This window comes from Rhinoderma darwinii, chromosome 10, assembly GCF_050947455.1.
Source record: "Rhinoderma darwinii isolate aRhiDar2 chromosome 10, aRhiDar2.hap1, whole genome shotgun sequence".
NCBI classification, from domain to species: Eukaryota; Metazoa; Chordata; class Amphibia; order Anura; family Rhinodermatidae; genus Rhinoderma; species Rhinoderma darwinii.
Window position 1 is genome coordinate 72,619,899 of NC_134696.1, and position 23,310 is coordinate 72,643,208.

General features: G+C 40.7%; 1 protein-coding gene across 4 annotated transcripts in view; it reads left to right on the top strand.

Moving 5' to 3' along the window:
* Nucleotides 1–23,310, top strand: part of LOC142662114 (germ cell-specific gene 1-like protein) — a 110,525-nt gene that overhangs the window by 67,867 nt on the left and 19,348 nt on the right. For 2 of the 4 annotated variants that reach the window (XM_075840057.1, XM_075840058.1), the window contains 3 exons: nucleotides 1,891–1,989; nucleotides 17,819–18,545; nucleotides 19,228–19,275. In XM_075840057.1, the coding sequence (XP_075696172.1) occupies nucleotides 18,221–18,545; nucleotides 19,228–19,275 (373 nt within the window). In that variant the 5' untranslated portion in view covers nucleotides 1,891–1,989; nucleotides 17,819–18,220. The remainder of the gene's footprint in view (nucleotides 1–1,890; nucleotides 1,990–17,818; nucleotides 18,546–19,227; nucleotides 19,276–23,310) is intronic. The other 2 variants (XM_075840060.1, XM_075840059.1) reach the window with 2 other exon arrangements.

Genomic DNA, 23,310 nt, shown 5'->3' on the forward strand with positions numbered 1-23,310 from the left:
AAAAGAACTGGGAGGTTTCCCATTGCAAACAATGAGAGGCTTTATAGAAGTGGAATACCCACTGATCTTGACACGTGAATTTTGCACCATGCAAATAAGGACTTTGATTATCAGATGTAACAGGGCTAAGTTTGTGGTTTTACAAAGAATATAGGTAGATCTGCTGTAGCTTTGCTACATCTGTATTTTAAAGGAAACACATAAATGCATCAGTAACAAAGTTTGCAAGGTTGAAGAAAGACGTAAGCAGACTAGTTCAACCTTTTCTCCTGCATTGTTGTTCCAGAGGAAGGCAAAAACCCCTATGAGGCAGAAACTAAATTTCTGTATGTAGGAAAAAAAATCCTTCCAGACTCCAAATATGGCAATCAGAATAAATCCCTGGATCAACAACCCATCTCCAGTAATTTAGCACCTATAACTTGTAATATTATTACTTTCAAGAAAGGCATCCAGGCACTTAATAAACTCTTTCAAATAATTAACCATTAATATTTTCTCTGCCATAGAGTTCCAAAGTCTCACTGCTCTTACAGTAAAGAATCCCCTTTAATTTTGGTGTAGAAATCATCTTTCCTCTAGACATAGAGGATGTCCCCTTGTTATGGTTACAGTCCTGGCTATAAATAGATCATTATACAGACCTCCGTATTGATTTTGACATATATATAGATCACCTCTCAGCCGTATTTTTTCTAAACTAAATAACTAAGTAACCCTAATCAGTGATGGTTCAGTTAAAAGCATCTTGAATGCAATGCAACTAGCTAGAGAGAATAAGTTTGAAAGTCTTAAATCAGTAAACATTTAAAAATGTATTTTAGTTTTATTTATTTTAAATTTCTTTATTTAATAAACTTTTTTGTTTAAAATATACAGAAACAGATAAAAAGGAAAAATCAAACAGAGTAATTTCACATTGAGATACATAGTATCAAGGATAAGCAATTATGACATTCCAAAACAGGTCAACTGACACAGCCGATGACAGGGTTTGTTATCAAATTTAGAAAAATAACATGATATGGCTCATACGAATTCTCATCAAGAAAAAACAGGTCATCAGAAAAGCAATGTATCACCTATTCATGTGAAATACAGAAGAAGTAACCAAACAAAAATATGAGTTCTGCAGCATTGGGTATAGGGAGAAAAAGGAAAAAAACAAATATACAGAGAGCTCCGGTAAGTGGAACACAAGTATGATGACAGTTGACATTGCAAGTGAAAGAGGGGATTTTTCCAGTGACTGACAGGATTCATACTAACAATACTAATACCAATCATAAACAAAACTATGATATGACACAGTACGGAGGATTTATGAATGGGTATGAAGGTCTCGCGAGCGCTGAAAATCCACCCATTGTCTCCAAATCCTTAGGCGTTTGTCCAAATGCTGCTGTGTCAGAGCCATTAATTCCTCCATGTTTTGGAGGTGTATAATTTCTATAAACCAGTCAGATATGGTGGGAACTTTCTTATTCTCCAGAGTCTGGGGATCACAGTTCTAGCAGCCACAGGCAAATAGCTGATCAATGTATTGGATAGAAGCTTCGTTGAACCCGGAATCATGGACAAAAGAAGTGTGACTGGGTTATTATCAAGTGTTATCTCAATGAACTTTTGAATCAAAGACACTACAGAACACCAAAATTAGTATAATGGGCATTCCCACCATATGTGAGTCATTGCACAATCCCAGCATATGTCAGATGTGTTAGGATAAATCCTGGGTCAAAGTACGGGTACTTTGTACCACCTGGACATAATTTTAAAGTTGGTCTCTTGAGCCTTACATGAGACCGAAAATTTACGACAGAGAGTAAATGATTTTGACCATTCAACAGGAGTAGGTAAGATATTCAATTCTTTCTCTTCCCTGCGTAGGAGGGTTTCGACACTGAGTATAAGTCCAAGAGGTGGTCATGGATCGTGGCTATTGCTTTCGGTGTTATTGATCTGGATAAGAATAAAAGCTCAAAGAGGGTAAGATTCCTATGCAGATTCAGAGCTCGCCAGACTCTATAATAATAATGTTTAAGTTGAATTTAGTCCTAGATGTTCTAGAGGTTTCTGGTACCAAATCCCCGTAGGATTTCAAACCCCCCAAGCATAGAACCTGCTTAGAAGTTAAGGTATCTTCCGTTTGGTATCAGGCTAAAAATTAAGGTGCTAATCTTGGAGGAAAATCTTTATTTTCCAAAACTGTTATAAGCGGGCCATCCCTTGAAAAAAAGTTTTGCCTTAGAGAGATATGTCTTGCACGCCATAATCACACTTCCCATAACATATGGCAACACCAGAATATTAGATCTGTACCAGGTCTCACCCAGTGACTAGGGTAAAACCGTCAAGGGTACAGCCAATTGTATACCTTCCATTTGTATCCAGTTTGCATTAGTTTGTTTGAGAGACATCCAGTATCCTCGTTAATGTTGCAGCCATATAGTATAGGAGGCAGTCCGGCAGTGCCAAACCTTCTTTCTGTTTCTTCCGAATTAGAATGCTACATGCTATTCTAGGACTTTTGGATGCACAGACAAATAATCTAAATAGCTTGTTCAAAGTATGAAAAATCAGTCTCTTGGGCGTGGAGGGTAGCGTTTGTATCAGATAAAGTAAACGTGATAGAATGTTCATCTTGAGTTCATTTATTCTGCCTAGCCAAGATAACGTTTTGCCTTCCCATTTAGAGAGATTGCATTGTAGGTTTTGTAACAAAGGTAGGTAGTTAAAGGAGTAAATTTTAGTGAGATCGGATGGAATCATTATACCCAGGTATTTAAGCTCTTTTTGTTGCCATCCAAATGCATGGGAGGACTGAAGTGACTGCACTAGTTGAGTAATTAACGATATATTAAGTGCGCTGCTTTTAGTAAGATTATTATTAAAGTTACTATAATAGCCTTATTCTTTAATAGTGGACATAAGGGAGGGTAGGGAAGAGGACATCATCAGCAAATGCGGAGCATTTATTTTAGTTTTATATGATTATTCAGTCTAAATGTTGAATGGTAGATTCTAAAACTAGATTATTTGATCATGAATTTGTGTTACCACCACTTTGCTAATTTCTACCTCTAAAATTCTACTGCTGTAACTTTATCAAATCCATCAATTAGACAGAGGTTTCTTCTTTGGGACAATATTGGGGTGGATGTAATGTTCAAGAAAGAATATTACTGAAAAGTCCTCAAGCCTTAGATTATTGTAAAGACAATTTCCACTGGTAGTATATCTGAATTAGTTATCTTCATACATTCTTCTGCCATAGGTACTACTCTCACATATCTCTAGGGCTTCAGAAAGAATTACACTGTCTATTAAAGATATCACTGAATGGATGATCAGAACCATTTCGTTTTACTTATTGTTGGTTTCTTTATTGGTAAAGTATGTATCAGCTCTCCTAGATACATATGTACTGGTATCTCTACCTTCAAACCTTTCTTCGGTTTGAAAGTAAACCATCAGGTCCCTGAAGAACAATCAAGTATAGGAAATGCTGCAATTTAGGATACACGCAAGACTGTATGCAGTTTACCCCTGGTATAATTGTTTTCCACTGAAGAATGCAGCTGTCATAGGGATTGTTTAAACCTGGGAAAGTTGCGTGCATCTATAAACAAGCATCAAGTCAGAGCCAAAGGCAGTGTGGATGTCCAGAATTCATAAACGCATGGATCAATGATTTTTGGAATAGCCACATATTTAAGCTGGCTCAGAATGTCACGGACAGGCCATCAGACATACAGTGGACCCACTTCGTTGTTGTCATATTTGACTTAGGGCTGAACCAGGGACAGAGTCTAAGAGATTGCTCATATTTTAGATTACCTTAAACTCCCCTTTTTGAAATAGACTAATTGTTTAATCTGAACTTGATTCTAGAATTGTTATTTTTTTTTATTTTTATAGAAATGTAACAATAAGCTACATGCATATCGTTTGATGGAAAAAAAAAATTTTTTTTATTGGGTTCACTACTCCTCCTAATTTCATTTCCTCTGCTATTCCTCCTTCTTGTGTTCTGTATGGTTATGGTCATGTTATTCACCATTTTATCTCAAAACCTTCAAACCATAAATTGGGAATCTACAAAAAAAAATAAAAAAATCTGATTAACCAAGGAAATACCTTTACAAAACACAAGAACATAAAAAAGTGATGCTCAGAAATGTTTAATGTCCTTAAATAATCAGAGATGCTCAGCTATAGGCTGAGCATTAATTACCTAATGGGCAACGGTCCCTTAAGAAGTTGCACGCAACTATATGGAGACCTAACAGCGGCAGGGGCAAGATGCAAAGAGGGAAGACGGTTGTGGCAGTGAGCAGAGCATCCAGCATCCCATTATACAGAATTAGTTTTATTAACTGCCTTTGTGGACTGAAATGTAGGCTTATATTTCATATCCCTCTTAGATAAGATCAGTAAGTCGAAGGACTCAAATGGTAGACTACTTTCCTATCTATGCTGTAATGTATATTTATGAGAATGTAAACTAAAAAAAATGATCATACTTTTAAGACTGCTTTCACATAGCTATAATATGGCCATGTGTGGGAAATAAAAAATAATATAGAATACCATTACAAGTAATTAGAGCAGTCTTTCCCAGAGCTTGGCAATGTCTTTCAAGATGCATAAAAATGTGTCATGGCGCCCAGGGGTGTAGCTAAAGGCCGGTAAAAAGATTTTTCTTGGGCCCCCCCACCCAAACTTCTCATGGCCGACGACCCGCAGCTTTCAGCTGCATCGCCTGTTCTCCTAAGTGACCCAACGAAGCAGCAATAGCAGCCAGGGCCGTCAATAAGGTCTTGAAACCTCAGGGGAAATAGCCCCAATACATATACCCCCCAAAAAATGTATGCGCGTGTATGTATATGTGTGTGTGTATATATATGAGACAGCTATGAATAGGATTAGATACAGTTTCTCAGCAGACAGTATCACACATGATAGGATTAGATACAGTGGCTCAGCAGACAGTATAACACATAACAGGATTAGATATAGGGCCCAGCTTGCTGACATTGCGGCTCCAGCGCTGGACCCAGGAAAGGTAAGAATAATAATTGTTTTGCTTTTTTTATGTGTTACTAATTATTTTTGTGTGTTTGTGTTTTTTTACAAGTTCGGTTGTTGGACTACTTTAGATTCAAGGACTGCTTCAATGAGGGCGTCCTTTTTATTCTCAATAAAATGCTTCATAATAATTCAATAATATATTTTTCTTATGTCTTCGTATTTTTCTAACTTTATTACTACCACCTTGGTAATGGTCGCTGGCTGATTGACAACGTCCATTATTAAGGCGAGGCTTAATGTTAGACATGAAGAGGCTAACACTAACCCCCATTATTACCCCATTAGTGCCGGGTATGATCCAGTAAATAACCATCTGTAGTGATGGTACGGTACCGGCGTGGCCGGGGGCTGGTATTATTAGGCTGGGAAAGTCCAAAAACAATTAAATTAATAATGGACGCTATTAATAAGGCTGTAGTAATATAGTTAAAAAAAAAAAATAATTCATAGAAAAAACAGGTTTATTGAAATAAATAAAAAAACACACAACCCTCATTAACCACTTTATTGATAATAAAAAAAAGCGGTCATCCAAGTAGTCCTCGAATCCGACGTAGTCCAAAGACCAAACCTTTAAAAAAACATAAACACAAAAAAAACATTAGTAAGGGACTGTTCATATCACTGCTGGCCTTCCGTTGGAGGTTTCCATCAGGTAACCTCTCAACGGAAAGGCAAACTGAAACTCCAGCTTCCATTTCCCTCACTATTGACATCCATGGTGAAGGGAACGTTGCTAAAGATTTCTGTTTGTCATCGTTGTGACAGGGTTCCGTTGTTTTGATGGAATCAATACCGCAGTCGACTGCGCTATTGGTTGCATCAAGAACAATGGAACCCTGTCACAACAGTGACAAATGGAAACCTTTAGCAACGTTTCCGTCACCATGGAGATCAATGGTGAGGGAAACGGAAGTTGAGGTTTTAGTTTGCCGTTCTGTTGAGGTGTTACTCGACAGAAATTTCCAAAGGAACCCCTCAACGGAAGGGCAACGCTGATGTGAACACAGCATAATACATATGGTAGGCTTAGATACAGGGCCCAAGTGCATGTGTGATACTATTTGTTGGACCCTGTAAGCCTAAGGTAGGCTTAGAAACAGTGTCCAATAGACAGTAATCTTATACATTATAAGATTACTGTCTGCTGGGGCCCTGTATCTAAACCTACCACATGGTACGCTTAAAAGGGGTTGTCCAGTTCCTAAACATTGATGGCCTATCCTCAGGATAGGCCATCAATAGCTGATGTGTCGGGGTCCTACTCCCAGGACCCCCTGCCAATCAGCTGTTTTGAAGGGGGTGCAGCGCTCGTGCTGCTTCCCCTTCATTTCCCTTACTTGCTCATACTGTGAATCGCTGACACGTCCGTGTCGGCGATTCAGTGTGAGAAAGTGACCGTAATGAAGGAAAAGTAGCGCTCGTACGAGCGCTGCACCCCCTTCAAAACAGCTGATTGGCGAGGGTCCTGGGAGTTGAACACCGACCCATCAGCTTCAGCAGACAGTGGTATTAAACTTACCCTTCTCTTTGGCAGCAGCGGAGGTCCTGACTCCATCCAGGGTTGGGATGTTGTGTGCAGCACATAGCGTTGTGACGTCATGCACTGCGCAAAGCGCTGTGACATCAGGAGCGCCGCTGCGCTCCGGAAGGAGGAATGTAAGTACTGTGAGTTACTATAGTAACAGAGGCCTGTGTAGTTTATTACATAGGCCCCAGTTACTATAGTAACTTTTCATTGATGAGGTGTGGAGGGCCGCGGGCCCCCTGGCTTTGGGGCCCGGTCGCAATTGCGAACTCTGCGACCCCTGTAGTTACACCACTGATGGCGCCTCATAGGACAGTTAACCCCTCCCCTATATTTGTCGTATGGATGAGTCATGGAAAGCCAGTGCTTCCCGTAATTTGCCGTATCCATACGACAAATGGAGGACACCGGCTCAGAAGCTGAGTGGATGCCACCATCCCTGATTGTCAGCTGTATGTTACAGCTGACACCCTTCTGTAATGGTGGGGACTGAAGTTAGCTCCGATCCCCGCCATTAACCCCTTAAATGCAGTGGTCAAAAGTGATCGCTGCATTTAAGGTGTTTGCAGCTCATTGCAACAAAATTGCCAGGGTGCCCGTAGCTGCAATACTGATACTGGCCTCCCGGTCGCCCTAGTATGGACACCTTCCAGGCCCCACCCAGAGGCAGAGCCTAAAAGGCTTCCATAGTGGACGGCAAGATGGTGCCAGCTCAGGAACTGAGACGGTATCATCAGCAGTGGTTGTCAGCTGTAACGGTTGTCAGCTAGCTCCGGTCCCTGCCATTAACCCTTTTAGAAGCAGTTATCAAAAGCGATCGCTGCATCTTAGAGGATGATAGCAGATCGGCAGCCCTACATGCGATCGCAGGGCTGCCTACTGCTGCTATGGCAACAGGAGGCCTAACAATGGCCTTCTGCTCTGCCAAAATGGAAGCCGGTTAGTCCCCGCCTGGAGGCGAAGCCTAATCGACTTGCTGTCAGTAACCAACTGACAGATCTGATACATTGCACTACATAGGTAGTGCAATGTATTAGAAAATAAATCAGACAGCTGGATCTTTAAGTCCCATAGTGGGACTAAAACAAAGTGTGAAAAAAAGTTATAAAAAATACAAGTTTCAAGTAATAAAATAAAAAGCAATCGCTTATCAAGTACTTTACTATTGAAAAAATTTTAATAAACCATACATATTTGGTATTGCCACGTCCGCAACAGCCTGAACTACAAATAGTTTGTTGTTTATTCCATGCGGTTAACGGCGTAAAAAAAACTGTGAATAACAATGCCAGAATTTATTTTTTGGTCACTTTGCCCTACAAAAATTGAAATAAAAAGTGATCAAAAAGTCTCATGTATCCAAAAATGGAACCAACAAAAACTATAGCTCATCTCGCAAAAAACAAGCCCTCATACAGCTCCATCAACAAAAAAAAGTTATGCTTCCCACAACATGGCGACAGAAATATACATTCTTTTTACAAAAGTGATTTTATTGTGCAAAAAGTTGTTAAACATTAAAAAGTGCTATAAATTTGGCATCGCCGGAATTGTACTGACCCGCAGAATAAAGTTAAAGAGGCACTGTCACCAGAATAAAATTGCTCTATCTCCTACATCAGTTTATCGCCGCTGGAATGTAGTTACTAGCAATGTGTTTTTATTTTAAAAACGATGTTTTTTAACAAAGTTATGGCGTTTAGAACATTTATGCAAATGAGGTCCTTAATGCCCAACTGGGCGTTTTTTAATTTTCAACCAAGTGGGCGTATGACAAAGAGGTGCATGACGCTGGCCAATACGCATCATGCACCTCTCTGCCTTACACCCAAGCTAGATTCACTGAGCAGCGCGGTCTCGCGAGACCGCGCTGTGACGTCACTTCTGCCCACAGGTCTTTCATCCCTGCGTCTGAAGACAACATCTTTCGTCTCCCTCCAGGCTGCTGCTACTACCGATCCGACGACTGGGACTTCTCATCGGCCTGGAGGGAGACGAAAGATGTTGTCTTCAGACGCAGGGATGAAGGACCTGTGGGCAGAAGTGACGTCACAGCGCGGTCTCGCAAGACCGCGCTGCTCAGTGGATCTAGCTTGGGTGTAAGGCAGAGAGGTGCATGATGCGTATTGGCCAGCGTCATGCACCTCTTTGTCATACGCCCACTTGTTTGAAAATTTAAAAACGCCCAGTTGGGCATTAAGGACCTCATTTGCATAAATGTTCTAAACGCCATAACTTTGTTAAAAAACATTGTTTTTAAAATAAAAACACATTGCTAGTACCTACATTCCAGCGCCGATAAACTGATGTAGGAGATAGAGCATTTTTATTCTGGTGACAGAGCCTCTTTAACATGTAATTTATAATGCATTGTGAACACTGTATAAAAAAAATAAAAAGCTATGCCAGAACTGCTGTTTTTTAGTCACATTGAATAGGATAAAAAGTGATCAAAAATATGCATGTACCCCAAAATGGTACCAATAAAAACTACAGCTCGTCCTGCAAAAAATAACAGCCCTCATACCACTATGTCTATGAAAAAATAAAATTAATTAAGGCTCCCATAAGCCCTTATTCAGACAACAGGGTTTCCCGGCCGTGTGACGGCCGTTCAAAAAACGTCCGTCACACGGCTGCAGTAGGAAAAATAGAATCCTAATGGGGCTATTCACACGACCGATATTTTGATGGCCCGGGAAACCCAGCTATCAAAAAATGGGACATGCCCTATTTTCGGTCGTTCTCCCGTCCGCCCGGCTCCCATAGAAGTCTATGGGGCTTGGTAATACACGGCCATCACTTGAATGTGCTCATAGTGACGGCCGTGTCTCCCATCGCTCGCTCTCTCTCCTTCTACTATTCACAGTGCGAAGTGCATGTGAGGAAGAGGGTATTTTTTTGCTCCCTGTAGGAGCGGAATCCCCAATCCCCAGGCCACAGCTTCGGCAACGCTGTGGCCTGGGATTGGGGATTCCGCTCCAGTAGAAGTCCCTGACGTCACTGTGTCCATATATGGACGCAGTGACGTCAGGGACTTCTGACGCAGAATCCCCGGCGATGTGGCTGGGGATTCCGCTCCAGGAGAAGTCCCTGCCTTCACTGTCCATATATGGACACAGTGACGTCAGGGACTTCTGAAGCGGAATCCCCACCGCCGTGGCCAGGGATTCCGATCCAGGAGAAGTCCCTCACTTCACTGTCCATATAGGGACAATGAAGTGAGGGACTTCTCCTGGAGCTGTCCCCTACAGGAAAATAGGGGGTGCCATCTATGGGGGGTGACTATGTACAAGGGGGTCTGTGTAGCACTACCTACATGGGGGCTGTGTGGCATTACCTACAGGGGGGGTCTGTGTGGCACTGCCTACAAGGGGGTCTGTGTGGCATTACCTACAAGGGGGGCTGTGTGGCACTACCTACAGGGGAACTGTGGCAGTATCTATAGAGGGCAGTGTGTGGAATTTTCTACAGAGGGAAGTGTGTGGCAAAAAATAAAAAAATGAAATTCATCCGATTTTAAAATGGACAGGGAAAAAAACGGATGCAAAACGGGTCAAAATCGGCCGTTAAAAATGGCAACACGGCCCGGAACGAAATCGGAATGGATGCAAAACGGCCGGGAAAAACGGCCCAAAACGGCAGTTTTTATCGGCCGACACTCGGACCCTGTCGTGTGAATAAGGCCTAAGTCAAAAAATAAATAAATATGCAGTTGTGCAGGCCCGAGGGGAACATTTCTTCTGTTTCAAGAGGCAATTTATCAAGGCCCTAAAATTAGGGAACCAGGAAAGGTAGGGCCCAAACATATCTACTGGAAGCGAGGGTGCCCGTTTTATACCAGGACAACACTGTCCCAGCAAAATTCCCCAAACTGCAAAGGTGTAGAGTGTGTACCAAAAGGGGGATAAGACAGGACACCATTTATATCAGTGCGACACTGGCCTATGCTTAACGGATTGAGTCACAGTGTACCACACATCTATGGACTATTTTTTATTTTTTTTTACCCCATTATTATACCACCTGACTATGCCCCTGATGTACTCTGCACAGCTTACATGTACCCCCACGTTATAATTGCAAACACCAAAAATACTCAAACAAAGCTACTACCAAGCAAAATCCACTCTCCAAAAAACAAATGGCGCTTTCTCCCTTCTGAGCCCTACAGTGTGCCCCACAGCTGTTTACTCACCCATATATTTGGCATCACCATACCCGGGAGAACCCTTTTAACATTTTTTGGGGTGAGTGTTTCCAGTGGCTCAAGCTGGGTACGACATATTTGCCACTGAAATGGCATATCTAGGGAAAAATTTAAATTTGTACTTTGCACCATCCGCAGCACATTCATTTATGAAAAGACCTATGGGGTGAAAATGCTCACTACACCCTTAATAAATGCCTTGAGGGGTGTAGTTTCCAAAATGGGGTCACTTCTCAGGGGCTTTCTTTTATTATTTCACATCAGAGCCTCTGCAATTGTGAACCAATACTTTGTAAATCACCAAATTAGGCCTCAATTTTGCGTGGTGCTCTTTCACTCCTGAGCCTGGTCGATTGTCCAGGCAAAAGATTAGGGCCACATATAGGGTTTTTCTAAAACTGGTAAACACAGCATAACATTTAGAGAGCGGTCTTGTTATCGTGGCACAAACTGGGCACCACATATTGGCATATCTATGGAAAAATTCCCATTTTCATTCTGCAACATCGAGGGCACACATGCGAGTTTAACATGCTCACTACACCCCTAGGTGAATACCTTGAGGTTTGTTTTTTTTCAAAATGACGTAACTTCTTGGGGGTTTCCACTGTTTTGGCCCCACAGGGGCTTTGCAAATACGACATAGCGCTCAGAAACCAATCCAGCAAAATCTGCCCTCCAAAAGCTAAATGGCGCTCCTTCCCTACTGTATGCCCAAACAGTTTATGCCCACATATGGGGTATTTCCGTACTCCAGAGAAGTTGCTTTACAAATGTTAGTGTGCTTTTTTTTCTTTATTCCTTGTGGACATAGTTTTTTTTAATGCTAAAACGACATCTTATTGGAAAAAATAGTATTTTAAATTTTCACGTGATCCTGTGTACAAGGTGCATCAATAAAGGAATCTACATTGGAGAAACAATACAAAAACTACAAACCAGGATGAATCTTCACAGACATACAATAAAACAGGAGGTGGATACACCCGTGGGAAAACACTTCTCTGGACCAGACCACAGTTTGGCAGATTTAAAGGTACTCATTCTGAAGGGTCATTTTAAAAACAACAGAGAAAGAAAAATTTGGGAATTCAAGATGATGATAAAATTCCAGTCATTGACACAAGGCCTCAATCTAACACCAGGATTTATGAGCCACTACATGGACACACGTCACGTCCCCCATCAGACTGACTCCAGATGCCTTAACTCCTAAGTCATCACCCCTATAACCTCAGTTTTATTGCCCCGGCTTATCTTAATGATGTATCACCTCATGTACTAATTGTCTTTGTGTAACATCTAAATGTTGTGCTTTTTTCTAAGTCATTCATTTGTAAACTGCCTGAAGAAGGGGCCTCTGTGCTCTGAAAGCTTGCATATAGAACTTTTATGGTTAGCCAATAAAGGTATCATACCTATTATACTTTTGTCTTTTTTGACACAAAAGTATTTAACATTTCATAATAAAATCTATGAAACACTTGTGGGATCAAAATGCTCATTACACCCCTAGATGAATTACTTGTGGGGTGTAGTTTCCAAAATGGGGTATTTTTGGGTTGTTTCCTTTGTTTTGGCATCTCAAGACATCTCTTCAAACCTGACATGGTGTCTAATAAAAAGAAGACCCCAAAATCCCCTAGGTGGTCCTTTGTTTCTGAGGCCTGTGTTTCAGTCCATCAGCACACTAGAGCCACATGTGGAGTATTTCTAAAAACGTCAGAATCTGAGCAATAAATATTGAGTTGTGTTCCTATGGTATACCCTTCTATTACAGAAAAAAGTTGATTAAATATGAATTTCTTAAAAAAACTGAAAATTTGGAAATGTCACCTCTACATTGCTGCAATTCTTGTGAAACACCTAACGGGTAAAGAAACTTTCTAAATGCTGTTTTGAATACTTTGAGGAGTGGCGTTTTTTAAAATGGGTTGACTTATGGGGGTTTGTATTGTATAGGCCCCTCAAAGCCACTTCACAACTGAACTGGCCCCTGTAAAAATAGCCTTTTGAAATTTTCTTGAAAATGTGAGAAATTTCTGCTTAAAGTTATAAGCCTTGTAATGTCCTTGAAAAATGAAAGGATGTTCAAAAAACTATGCAAATTTAAAGTAGACATATGGGAAATGTTAATTAGCAACTTTTTTGTATGGTATTACTATCTATCTTACAAGCAGATAATTTAAATTTAGAAACCTGCTACGTTTTGCAATTTTTCTGTACATTTTGGTGTTTTTCTCAATTAAATACTGAATGTATCGACCAAATTTTACCACTAACTTAAAGTACAATGTATCAGAAGAAAACAATCTCAAAATCACTTGGATAGGTAAAAGCATTATAAAGTTATTACCACATAAATTGACACGTCAGATTTGAAAAATAAGGCTCTGTGAGGAAGGTCAAAAGTGGCTGCAGCGGGAAGGGGTTAAAGTCTGAAAGTAAATAGATTAAATTTTTATACTTCCTTCAGTACATTAAATTTAAGTAAAACTTCCTGCCACTTCATTCTAATAATCAGTGGGGGTCAGAGCAGTCGAACCCCGCCGATCAGACATTGGAGGCATATCCTAGCAATATTTCACCAATGTTTAACCTGAGACAATCTCTTCAGGTAAACTTAGAAGTCAGATCCAATCAGAGCTCAAAATGAATCTGGTATTTACTGGGTAACAAGAAACCCGTGGTGAGGTATGGGTGGGGTTCACAACTTACAGACCTCCTACCAATTTAAAGAGGCTCTGTCACCAGATTATAAGTGCCCTATCTCCTACATAATGTGATCAGCGCTGTAATGTAGATAACAGCAGTGGTTTTTATTTTGAAAAACGATCATTTTTGAGCAAGTTATGAGCAATTTTAGATTTATGCTAATGACTTTCTTAATAGACAACTGGGCATGTTTTTATTTTTTACCAACTGGGCGTTGTACAGAGGAGTGTATGACGCTGACCAATCAGTGACCAATCAGCATCATACACTTCTCATTGTTCCAGCCCATTGTTACAGTGTGATTGTGCAGTGAAAGAAGCTGGGCTGAAACAATGAGAAATGTATGACGCTTAGAAAACTGCTATGTTTTGTAAATTTTGGTGTTTTTCTCAATTAAATACTGAATGTATCGACCAAATTTTACCACTAACTTAAAGTACAATGTATCAGAAGAAACAATCTCAAAATCACTTGGATAGGTAAAAGCATTATAAAGTTATTACCACATAAATTGACACGTCAGATTTGAAAAATAAGGCTCTGTGAGGAAAGTCAAAAGTGGCTGCAGCGGGAAGGGGTTAAAGTCTGAAAGTAAATAGATTCCATTTTCATACTTCCTACAGTACATTAAATTTAAGTAAAACTTCCTGCCACTTCATTCTAATAATCAGTGGGGATCAGAGTAGTCGAACCCCGCCGATCAGACATTGGAGGCATATCCTAGCAATGTTTCACCAATGTTTAACCTGAGACAATCTCCTCTGGTAAACTTAGAAGTCAGATCCAATCAGAGCTCAAAATGAATCTGGTATTTACTGGGTAACAAGAAACCCGTGGTCAGGTATTGGTGGGGTTCACAACTTACAGACCTCCTACCAATTTAAAGAGGCTCTGTCACCAGATTATAAGTGCCCTATCTCCTACATAATCTGATCGACGCTGTAATGTAGATAACAGCAGCGGTTTTTATTTTGAAAAACGATCATTTTTGAGCAAGTTATGAGCAATTTTAGATTTATGCTAATGACTTTATTAATAGACAACTGGACATGTTTTTACTTTTTACCAATTGGGCGTTGTACAGAGGAGTGTATGACGCTGACCAATCAGTGACCAATCAGCGTCATACACTTCTCATTGTTCCAGCCCATTGTTACAGTGTGATTGTGCAGTGAAAGAAGCTGGGCTGGAACAATGAGAAGTGTATGACGCTGATTGGGCAGCGTCATACAGTTCTCTCCACAGCGCCCAGTTGGTAAAAAGTAAAAACATGCCCAGTTGTCAATTAAGAAAGTCATTAGCATAAATCTAAAACTGCTAATAACCTGCTCAAAAATGATAATTTTTCAAAATAAAAACCACTGCTGTTATCTACATTACAGCGCCGATCAGATTATGTAGGAGATAGGGCACTTATAATCTGGTGACAGAGCCTCTTTAAACTTAGCTAAAGTACAGGTAAGAAGATTCTGAATAAGTGTGGAACTGATAATATATGACAAACTATCTTTTTAAACCATACTGTTTACTTTACTCAAGGCCGGCCTTAGGATAGATGGTGCCCCACCCCCATAATAAAAAAATGCCCCATAAGAAAGTATAATGCCCCATAGTATAATGCCCTATATAGTGCCCCCACACAGTATAATGCCTTTTTAGTGACCTCCATACAGTATAATAATAACATTTAATAACATAATATATTATAACCCCTTCAAGGACACAGTATATTGTCCTCTAATTTTGCCCACACAGTATTATGCCCCCTAAGTGCTACACACCGTATATAGCCCACTGTAGTACCCCCACACAGTATAATGCCCAGCTCCACTGGCTGCCACACACAGTCCCCCTTGTAGATTGTGCCATATAGCCTCCCTGTAGACAGTGCCATAATCCCCCACCTCCTACCTGTAGATTGTGCCAAACAGCCCCCCACCTCCTCCTTGTAGACAGTGCCACCAAACAAAAAAGCAATTGTACTCACCTAGGCCCCGTTCCCACGACGAACTGAGCTACTCCACGACGGGATCCTTGTGTAGGCCATCGTGATCCTGTAGTCTAGCACAGAGTTTCCCAACCTTTTCAGACTCTAGGCACTCACCGTAAAATGACCATCGGCCCGCCACTCACAGTAAAATGACCATCAGCCCCCCACTCACAGTAAAATGACCATCCTTTACGAATCAAAGGGAATGTTGCCCTTTAATAAATTGGTTGAAATATATGGTATATCTACCCACGACCTGTATAAATATTTTCAGATCCGTCATATTCTAAGCAGTAGGAACCTGGATGAGCGAATATTCCCCAAAAGTGCATTTGTGGCTTTTAACTAAAATAAATGTGCCTAAAATAAAGTGCATTTCTTGGTTTTATTCTTCATTCATTTCTAAATCTCAGAGATTAACTAAACCAGGGTATTTGCTCAAATGGGAGGTGGATCTGAATATGACCATCACCCTAGCAGAATGGCATCAGGCGATGAATTGGGCTACTAAAATCTCTAAAGGAGAGAGTCATATAGAAACAGCACATAACATATTGCTTAGATGGTATAGAACTCCAACAGTGTTGACTAAATTTAATTCCTCTTACTCTCCCTTTTGTTGGAGAAATTGTGGCATGCTAGGTGATTATATGCATGTGTGGTGGACCTGCCCTTTAGTCTTTAGCTTCTGGAAAGCTACTTTTGTATTTTTGTCATCCATCCTGCGGCACACATTATGCCCCTCCCCTGCATTGGCGCTGTGTTTTATCGGTCTGGTTGACATTCCTAGAGACCTAAGGTGTATAACGGGACATGTTATTCTTGCAGCTAGATTGTTGATAGCCAGGTCTTGGAAATCTTCAGACCCAGACCCTATCACTATAACCGAGTTGACAAATCTGGTTCAATTTGATTATACTATGGAAAAAATGGTAGCGGTTCGTTCTAATTTATATGGAAAATTCTTAAGTAACTGGACAATATGGTCAGATTATAATATTTTAAGATCATATCCTTCTTAAGTTATAAGTATTGGAAGCTTTTCCTAATAGATTATTGTAAGGTCATCAGGACATAGCTATAAGGTTTTTAAGTAATGTAAAAACTAAAAGGAAAAAAAAAAAAGATTATAGACCTATAGTAGACGACAAAGACAAAGTCCCATATTATTATTATTATTTATGCAGTCTAAAACCTAGGCAAATTTTCGGGGAAAAAAATTGTAACTGCCTTGCTTGTATTTCGTATTCTTTCTCTTTTCTTTTCTCTTCTTTTTCTTTTTCTTTTTTTTCTTTCTCCTCTTTTATTGTACTGGTTGAATAGTGGATAGGATAAAAAAGTGTATTAGATATGTATGTTAAAACTAATTTGTTTTTTTTCCTATATGTTTGTTTTGCTGAAAAATAACAATAAAAAATTAAATTAAAAAAAAAGTAAAATGACCATCAGTCCGCCACTCACAGTAAAATGACCATCAGCCCGCCACTCACAGTAAAATGGCCATCAGCCCGCCACTTACAGTAAAATAACCATCAGCCCCCCACTCACAGTAAAATAACCATCAGCCTGCCACTCACAGATTCCCCCTGTAGATAGTGCCACACAGCCTCTTGTAGGTAGTGCCACACAGCCCCTTGTAGGTAGTGCCACACAGCCCCCTGTAGGTAGTGCCACACAGCCCCCTTGTAGGTAGTGCCACACAGCCCCCTGTAGATAGTGCCACACAGCACCCTAGTAGATAGTGCGAAACAGCCCCCTGGTAGGTAGTTCCGCTGGTAGGTAGTGCCACACAGCCCACAGCCCCCTTGTAGAAAGCACCCCCCCCCCACCTTTGCTGTATATAGTGCCACTGTAGCTTCCTGAAAAAGCGGAATCCCAATGTGGCCGGGGATTCCGCTCCTGGAGCACTCCGCTTGACGTCTCTGTCCAAATATGTCCCGAGCGCCCTCGGACGCCCCCATGGCCAGTGTTGCCGCTAACAGCCACTATGGCTGCTACAGCGGTTGCAACGCCACTGAGTGAAGAAGCGCCTGGGTGGAAAGGCAGCTGCTGAGTCGCTGGCCAGGGCACTTCAGAAACAAGCATTAGAAGCGAGCCAGGGCAGCACCCCCTTCCACCTGCTGGTGTGATGCTCCCTGTGCAATGGAACAGGTCGCACACCCCTAAGGCCGGCCCTGACTTTACTTTAGGTTGATTCAGGTTGTAAGTATTTTGTACGTTATCAATAAAATCATTGAGAAAATAGTTTATTTCTCCTTTAACATGTTTGTATCTTTTTCAGAAAGCACTAAGAACAACCAAACAAAGATAAACTCCTAAAAAATATTTTTGGGAAATTACATAGACTTATCCTCCGCATCTATACATGTCACTTCAATATTGAATCAAAAGTTAAAAAAATAGTACCTGTATATTTCCTTTTTTGCAAAGTATTTCCATAATATTTACTATATCAATCAGTGATTTTTGAATAATGACAACATAAACTGAATAACTTGCAAATGTATACATAGAAACAAAGATTCGAATAGCTTCTTAATTATCTATGGCTCGCAAGAAAGATACATTTCTTGGAATTATAAAGACCTGTGAGATGGTTTGCAGCAGTGTATAAAGAGATGGAGGTGAAGCCTATGGAAAATTAGATGTAAACACTCATGGATATATAGCTCAACTATCCAGTATGGAATTAAGTAGGAAGAACAGGTCGCTTCTCTCTGTGTTACTGAACCTACTGGCTTTGAGTTTTTCTGTGGCTGCTTTTTTTACAAGTTACTGGTGTGAGGGAACACACAAAGTGGTGAAACCTCCCTGCCTCTCAGCAGTGAAAAGTAAGAACTGCCAAGTTTTAAGTTTAAACAGCTCTGTCACAAACAGCGAAATATCTGACATCAACGGAACATTGGACCAGAATGCAGTTCACTATAACTGGGAAACTGGGGATGACAAGTATGCTTTCAAATACTTTCACACTGGCTTTTGGTTCTCCTGTGAAAAGCATCAAGGGGGTAAGTAAGTAAGAAAGCAATGCGCAGAATTATATTCTGATAGCAGAGTTTAGTACAATACATGCTGTACTTCACAAGTTCGGCAAGTTACTAAGATTTAAAACGGATTCCTCTAATACAGTTTTTTTTTTAGAACAATTTTATTGTTCTAAATTTTTTTTGTTCAATATATCTCACAAAAGTTGAAAAAAAAAACGATTCAGTGTGTTAGGGCACATTCAGACATGGCAGAATTTTTCAGCTGCAAATGTTGGTGCAGATTCGGGGCAATTACGCAACGAATCTGCACCAACATTTGCATATGAAACATTTGCAGTGAAATTCAGCTTCTTCTCCGCAATGTAATGAGCATGCTGCGGAGGGAAAAATCTGCACCGCAGCCTAATTTCTGCACAGTAATTTTCTGTAATTTTCAGAGCATATATTGTTGGCCTCTAATGTTTCTGACCAAACCGGACTTTATCCAATGCTCTTACAAACTGTTTTAACGTATATGATTTATAGTCTCTACATTCTGATTAAAGCACATATGCAATATGATTGGTTTAGTTATCTAGATCAGTATACACAGTAACTCAACCTTCAATCTGTAACATATTTGCAACATTTATGCTAGGTTGAACTTATAAACATAAACACATTGTTATCATATGTTTAATTTTTGTTATCAATTTTGTTTCAGAAGAGTCGTGCCGTAGCTTTATCGAATTAACTCCTGATTCCGAAAAAGGTGCATATACAGTATGTCACGTCTCTAAGTGCAATAACATTAAAATAATATGTGTCAATACAGTTGTACCATATTGTGCAAAAGTCAGTATTTCTTGTGTGCACGTTTTGTGTTCATTACAGCTTTCATTCCTAAACAAATGATCTTGAGGACCGAGGCTTCGTTCACATCTGCGCTAGGGTCCCTTTCCGACAATCCCTTGGAGCTTTCCGTCGGATCGGGACATTGACTGACACAAACGGAAACGGAAAGCTCAGACTGAACGTCGGAACGGGACCCCAGCGCAGATGTGAACAAAGCCTAAGGCCCCATGCACACGACCGTGTTTTTGCGTCCGCAATTCTCCCGCAAATCCACGGGAGAATTGCGGACCCATTCATTTCTATGGGCCCATACACACTATCCATGTTTTCACGGGTCTCCGCATGTCCGCACATCCGTGCCGCAGAAACTCAGGACATGTCTTATTACGGGCCGCAAATTCGATGCGGACATGCCAATAGAGGTCAATGGGCCCGTGGAAATTGCGGATACACCTCCGTGTGTCATCCGCAGTTTTGCGGATTTGCGGAAGTGTTGCTAGGCGACGACCGGGAATGAGTTCTGTCGTCATCCTGTTTTACGTAGGCTTTTTTTTTTTCATCCGCATTTTGCGGATTACATACGGATGAACTGCGGATGACATTTCACGGAACACGGTCCTGGAATTTGCGGACCAGAAAAACACTACGGTCGTGTGCATGAGGCCTAAGTTCTAAGGTTGCTTTCCCATTGTTCTGATAACAATGGGCAAGTTGGTGGACATATGTCTTTTTTATTCAATCCTACTATGTAACTATGTTTGTTTAATTTTCTGATAAATATATATTTTCTGCTAAAGTTATTTAGTGAACAGGATATATATATAAAAAAAAAACAATGCAGAGAATCACTTTTTCTTATATTCACGCCGTAAAAATAAATTATATTTTATTATAACTTTCACAGTGAATTTTTTCTACTCCCAAACTGCGCAAAAACAAAATACAATTTCTCCCGCTTAAAACAAAGCCTCATACAGCCACGTCAATGAAAAAATAAAAACATTTATGGATGCTGAAAGGCAGAGAGGCAAAAACGGAAAAATGGAGCGGGTCATTAAGTACTTTCATGGCGGTCATTAAGAGGCCTTATTCTAGGCCGCCGCCTTTTCACGTACTGCATGGGTGTCCTGTGCAGGCTGGAGCCGGTGCTCGGCTTTCTGATGACAGCTGAGTACCTGCTCCGATGGAAGCAATCAAAGTTTCCGTGTATCGCGACCGTTTAACCCCTCAGATGCCACTGTCATTAGCGACTGCGGCATCTGAGTAGTTTACAAAGGGAGCGGGCTCCCTCTGTCGCCCATCTGCGGCCCGCAAACGCGATCGCGGGCCACCAATGTGTTGCCATGGCAGCCGGGGACCTAACAAAGACCCCAGGCCTGCGCTGGCAATATGCCGATTAGGCCGTGCCAGAGGCACAGTATACGAAAGCATTATATAAGCGATCAAAAGATCGCACAGTGAAGTCCCTTTGTGGGACTGAAAAAATAATGAATGTGAAATAAAAATTATTAATAAAAGGTACACAGAAAAAAAAAAAGACAATTTTTTTTCATTTTTTATGTGTAAAAAGTGTGAAAAATAAATAAAAACTACACACATATGGTATTGCTGCAATCATAATGACCCAAAAAATAAAGTTAGCATATTATTTCAACTGCAAGGAGAATGCCGTGAAAAAAACACGCAAAAAACAATAAGTTCCATGCACCCCAAAATGGTAGCAAAGAAGTCCCGCAAAAAATAAGCCCTCATATGGCGACATTGACGGAAAAATAAAAAAGTTATCGCTCTTGGAATGCGGCGATGCAAAATAAAATAATTTGAGTTCAAAAGTGTTTTTATTCTGCAAAAGTAGTAAAACATATAGAAACTATACATGTTTGATATTGTCCTATTCATACCGACCCATAGAATAAAGGTAGCATGATATTTATGCCGCATGGTGAACGGCGTAAATTTAAAATGCATAAAACAAAGGGCTATATTGATGTTTTTTTATATTCACCCCTCAAAAAAAAAAGTTAATAAAAGTTAATAAAAAAATTCTATATACCCCAAAATGGTGCCATTGAAAAAGACAACCCGCAAAAAACAAGTCCTCATACAGCCATGTCGATGAGAAAATAAAAAACAGTTATAGCACTTTGAATGTGATGATAGAAAAACCCCAAAAATTGCTTGGTCATTAACCCCTTCCCGACATTTGCCGTACATGTACGTCATGGAAAGCATTGACTTCCCGCATCTTGACGTACATGTACGCCGAATGTTTGGGACCGGCTCAGAAGCTGAGCCGGTGCCATCATCACCGGATCTCAGCTGTATCTTACAGCTGACATCCGGCTGTAACGGCGGGGACCGAAATTAGCTTCGATCCCCGCCATTAACCCCTTAAGTGCAGCGCTCAAACGCGATCGCTGCACTTAAGGTGTTTGCAGCTCATCGGAACCCCAGTAATGAAATTGCCGGGGTTCCGGTGGCTGCAATGGCAACCGGAGGACTAATACTGGCCTCCCGGTCTGCCTAGCACCGAAGCCGGTCAAGATCCGCCCGGCGGCGGAGCCTGATCGGCTTCCGTAGCTGCCGGCAAGATGACGCCGGGTCAGGAGCTGATCCGGCATCATCAGCGGTGGAAGTCAGCTGTACTGTACAGCTGACATCCACCTGTAACGGCAGGAACCGGAGCTAGCTCCGATCCCTGCCATTAACCCCTTCGATGCAGCAATCGAAAGCGATTGCTGCATCGTAGCGGTTACTAGCAGATCGCCAGCCCTGACAGGCAATCAGGACTGGCGACTGCTGTTATGGCAACAGGAGACACAATGGTCTCCTGCTCTGCCATTACGGAAGCCGATTTAGGCCCCGCCGGGAGGCGAAGCCTAATCGGCTTGCTGTCAGTGAATGACTGACAGATCTAATACATTGCACTACATAGGTAGTGCAATGTATTAGAAAAAAAAAAATCTGACCGTTGGACCTTCAAGTCCCCTAGTGGGACTTGAGAAAAAGTGTAAAAAAAGTATAAAAAAGTGAAAAAAAAAGTGCAAATAATGAAAGTTTGAAAACAATAAAAGTTTCAAGTAATCAAATAAAACACATTCCCCCTTTTACTCTTATCAAGTCCTTTATTATTGAAAAATAATAATAAACCATATGTATTTGGTATCGCCGCAACCGTAACAACCTGAGGTATCAAAATATTATATTATTTATTGCACGCGGTGAACAGCGTAAAAAAAACCGTAAAAACGTTACCAGAGTTTCTGTTTTTTAGTCACTTTGCCCTACAAATGTTAGAATAAAAAGTGATCAAAAAGTCGCACGTATCCAAAAATGGTACCAATAAAAACTATAGCTCGTCCCGCAAAAAACAAGCCCTCATACACCTCCGTCGACAAAAAAATTAAAAAGTTATGGTTCTCACAACTTGGCGACAGAAAAAATACATTCTTTTTACAAAAGTAATTTTATTGTGCAAAAAGTTGTAAAACATAAAAAAAAGTGCTATAAATTAGGTATCGCCGGAATCGTACTGACCCGCAGAATAACGTGAACATGTAGTTTATAATGCGTGGTGAACGCTGTATAAAAAAACCCAAAAAAAGCTGTGCCAGAATTGCGTTTTTTTGTTTACCTGGCATCCCAAAAAATAGGATAAAAGGTGATCAAAAAGTTGCATGTACCCCAAAATGGTACCAATAATAACTACAGCTCGTCCCGCAACAAACCAGACCTCATACCGCTACGTCTATGAAAAATAAAATTAGTTATGGCTCCAAAAAGTCAGGAAATAAAAAAATATGCAGTTGTGCCCGAGGGGAACATTTCTTCTGTTTGAAGAGGCGATTTATCAAGGACCTAAAATTAGGGAACCAGGAAAGGGAGAGCCCAAACATATCCGCTGGAAGCGACGGTGCCCGTATTATACCAGGACAACACTTCCTAGCAAAAT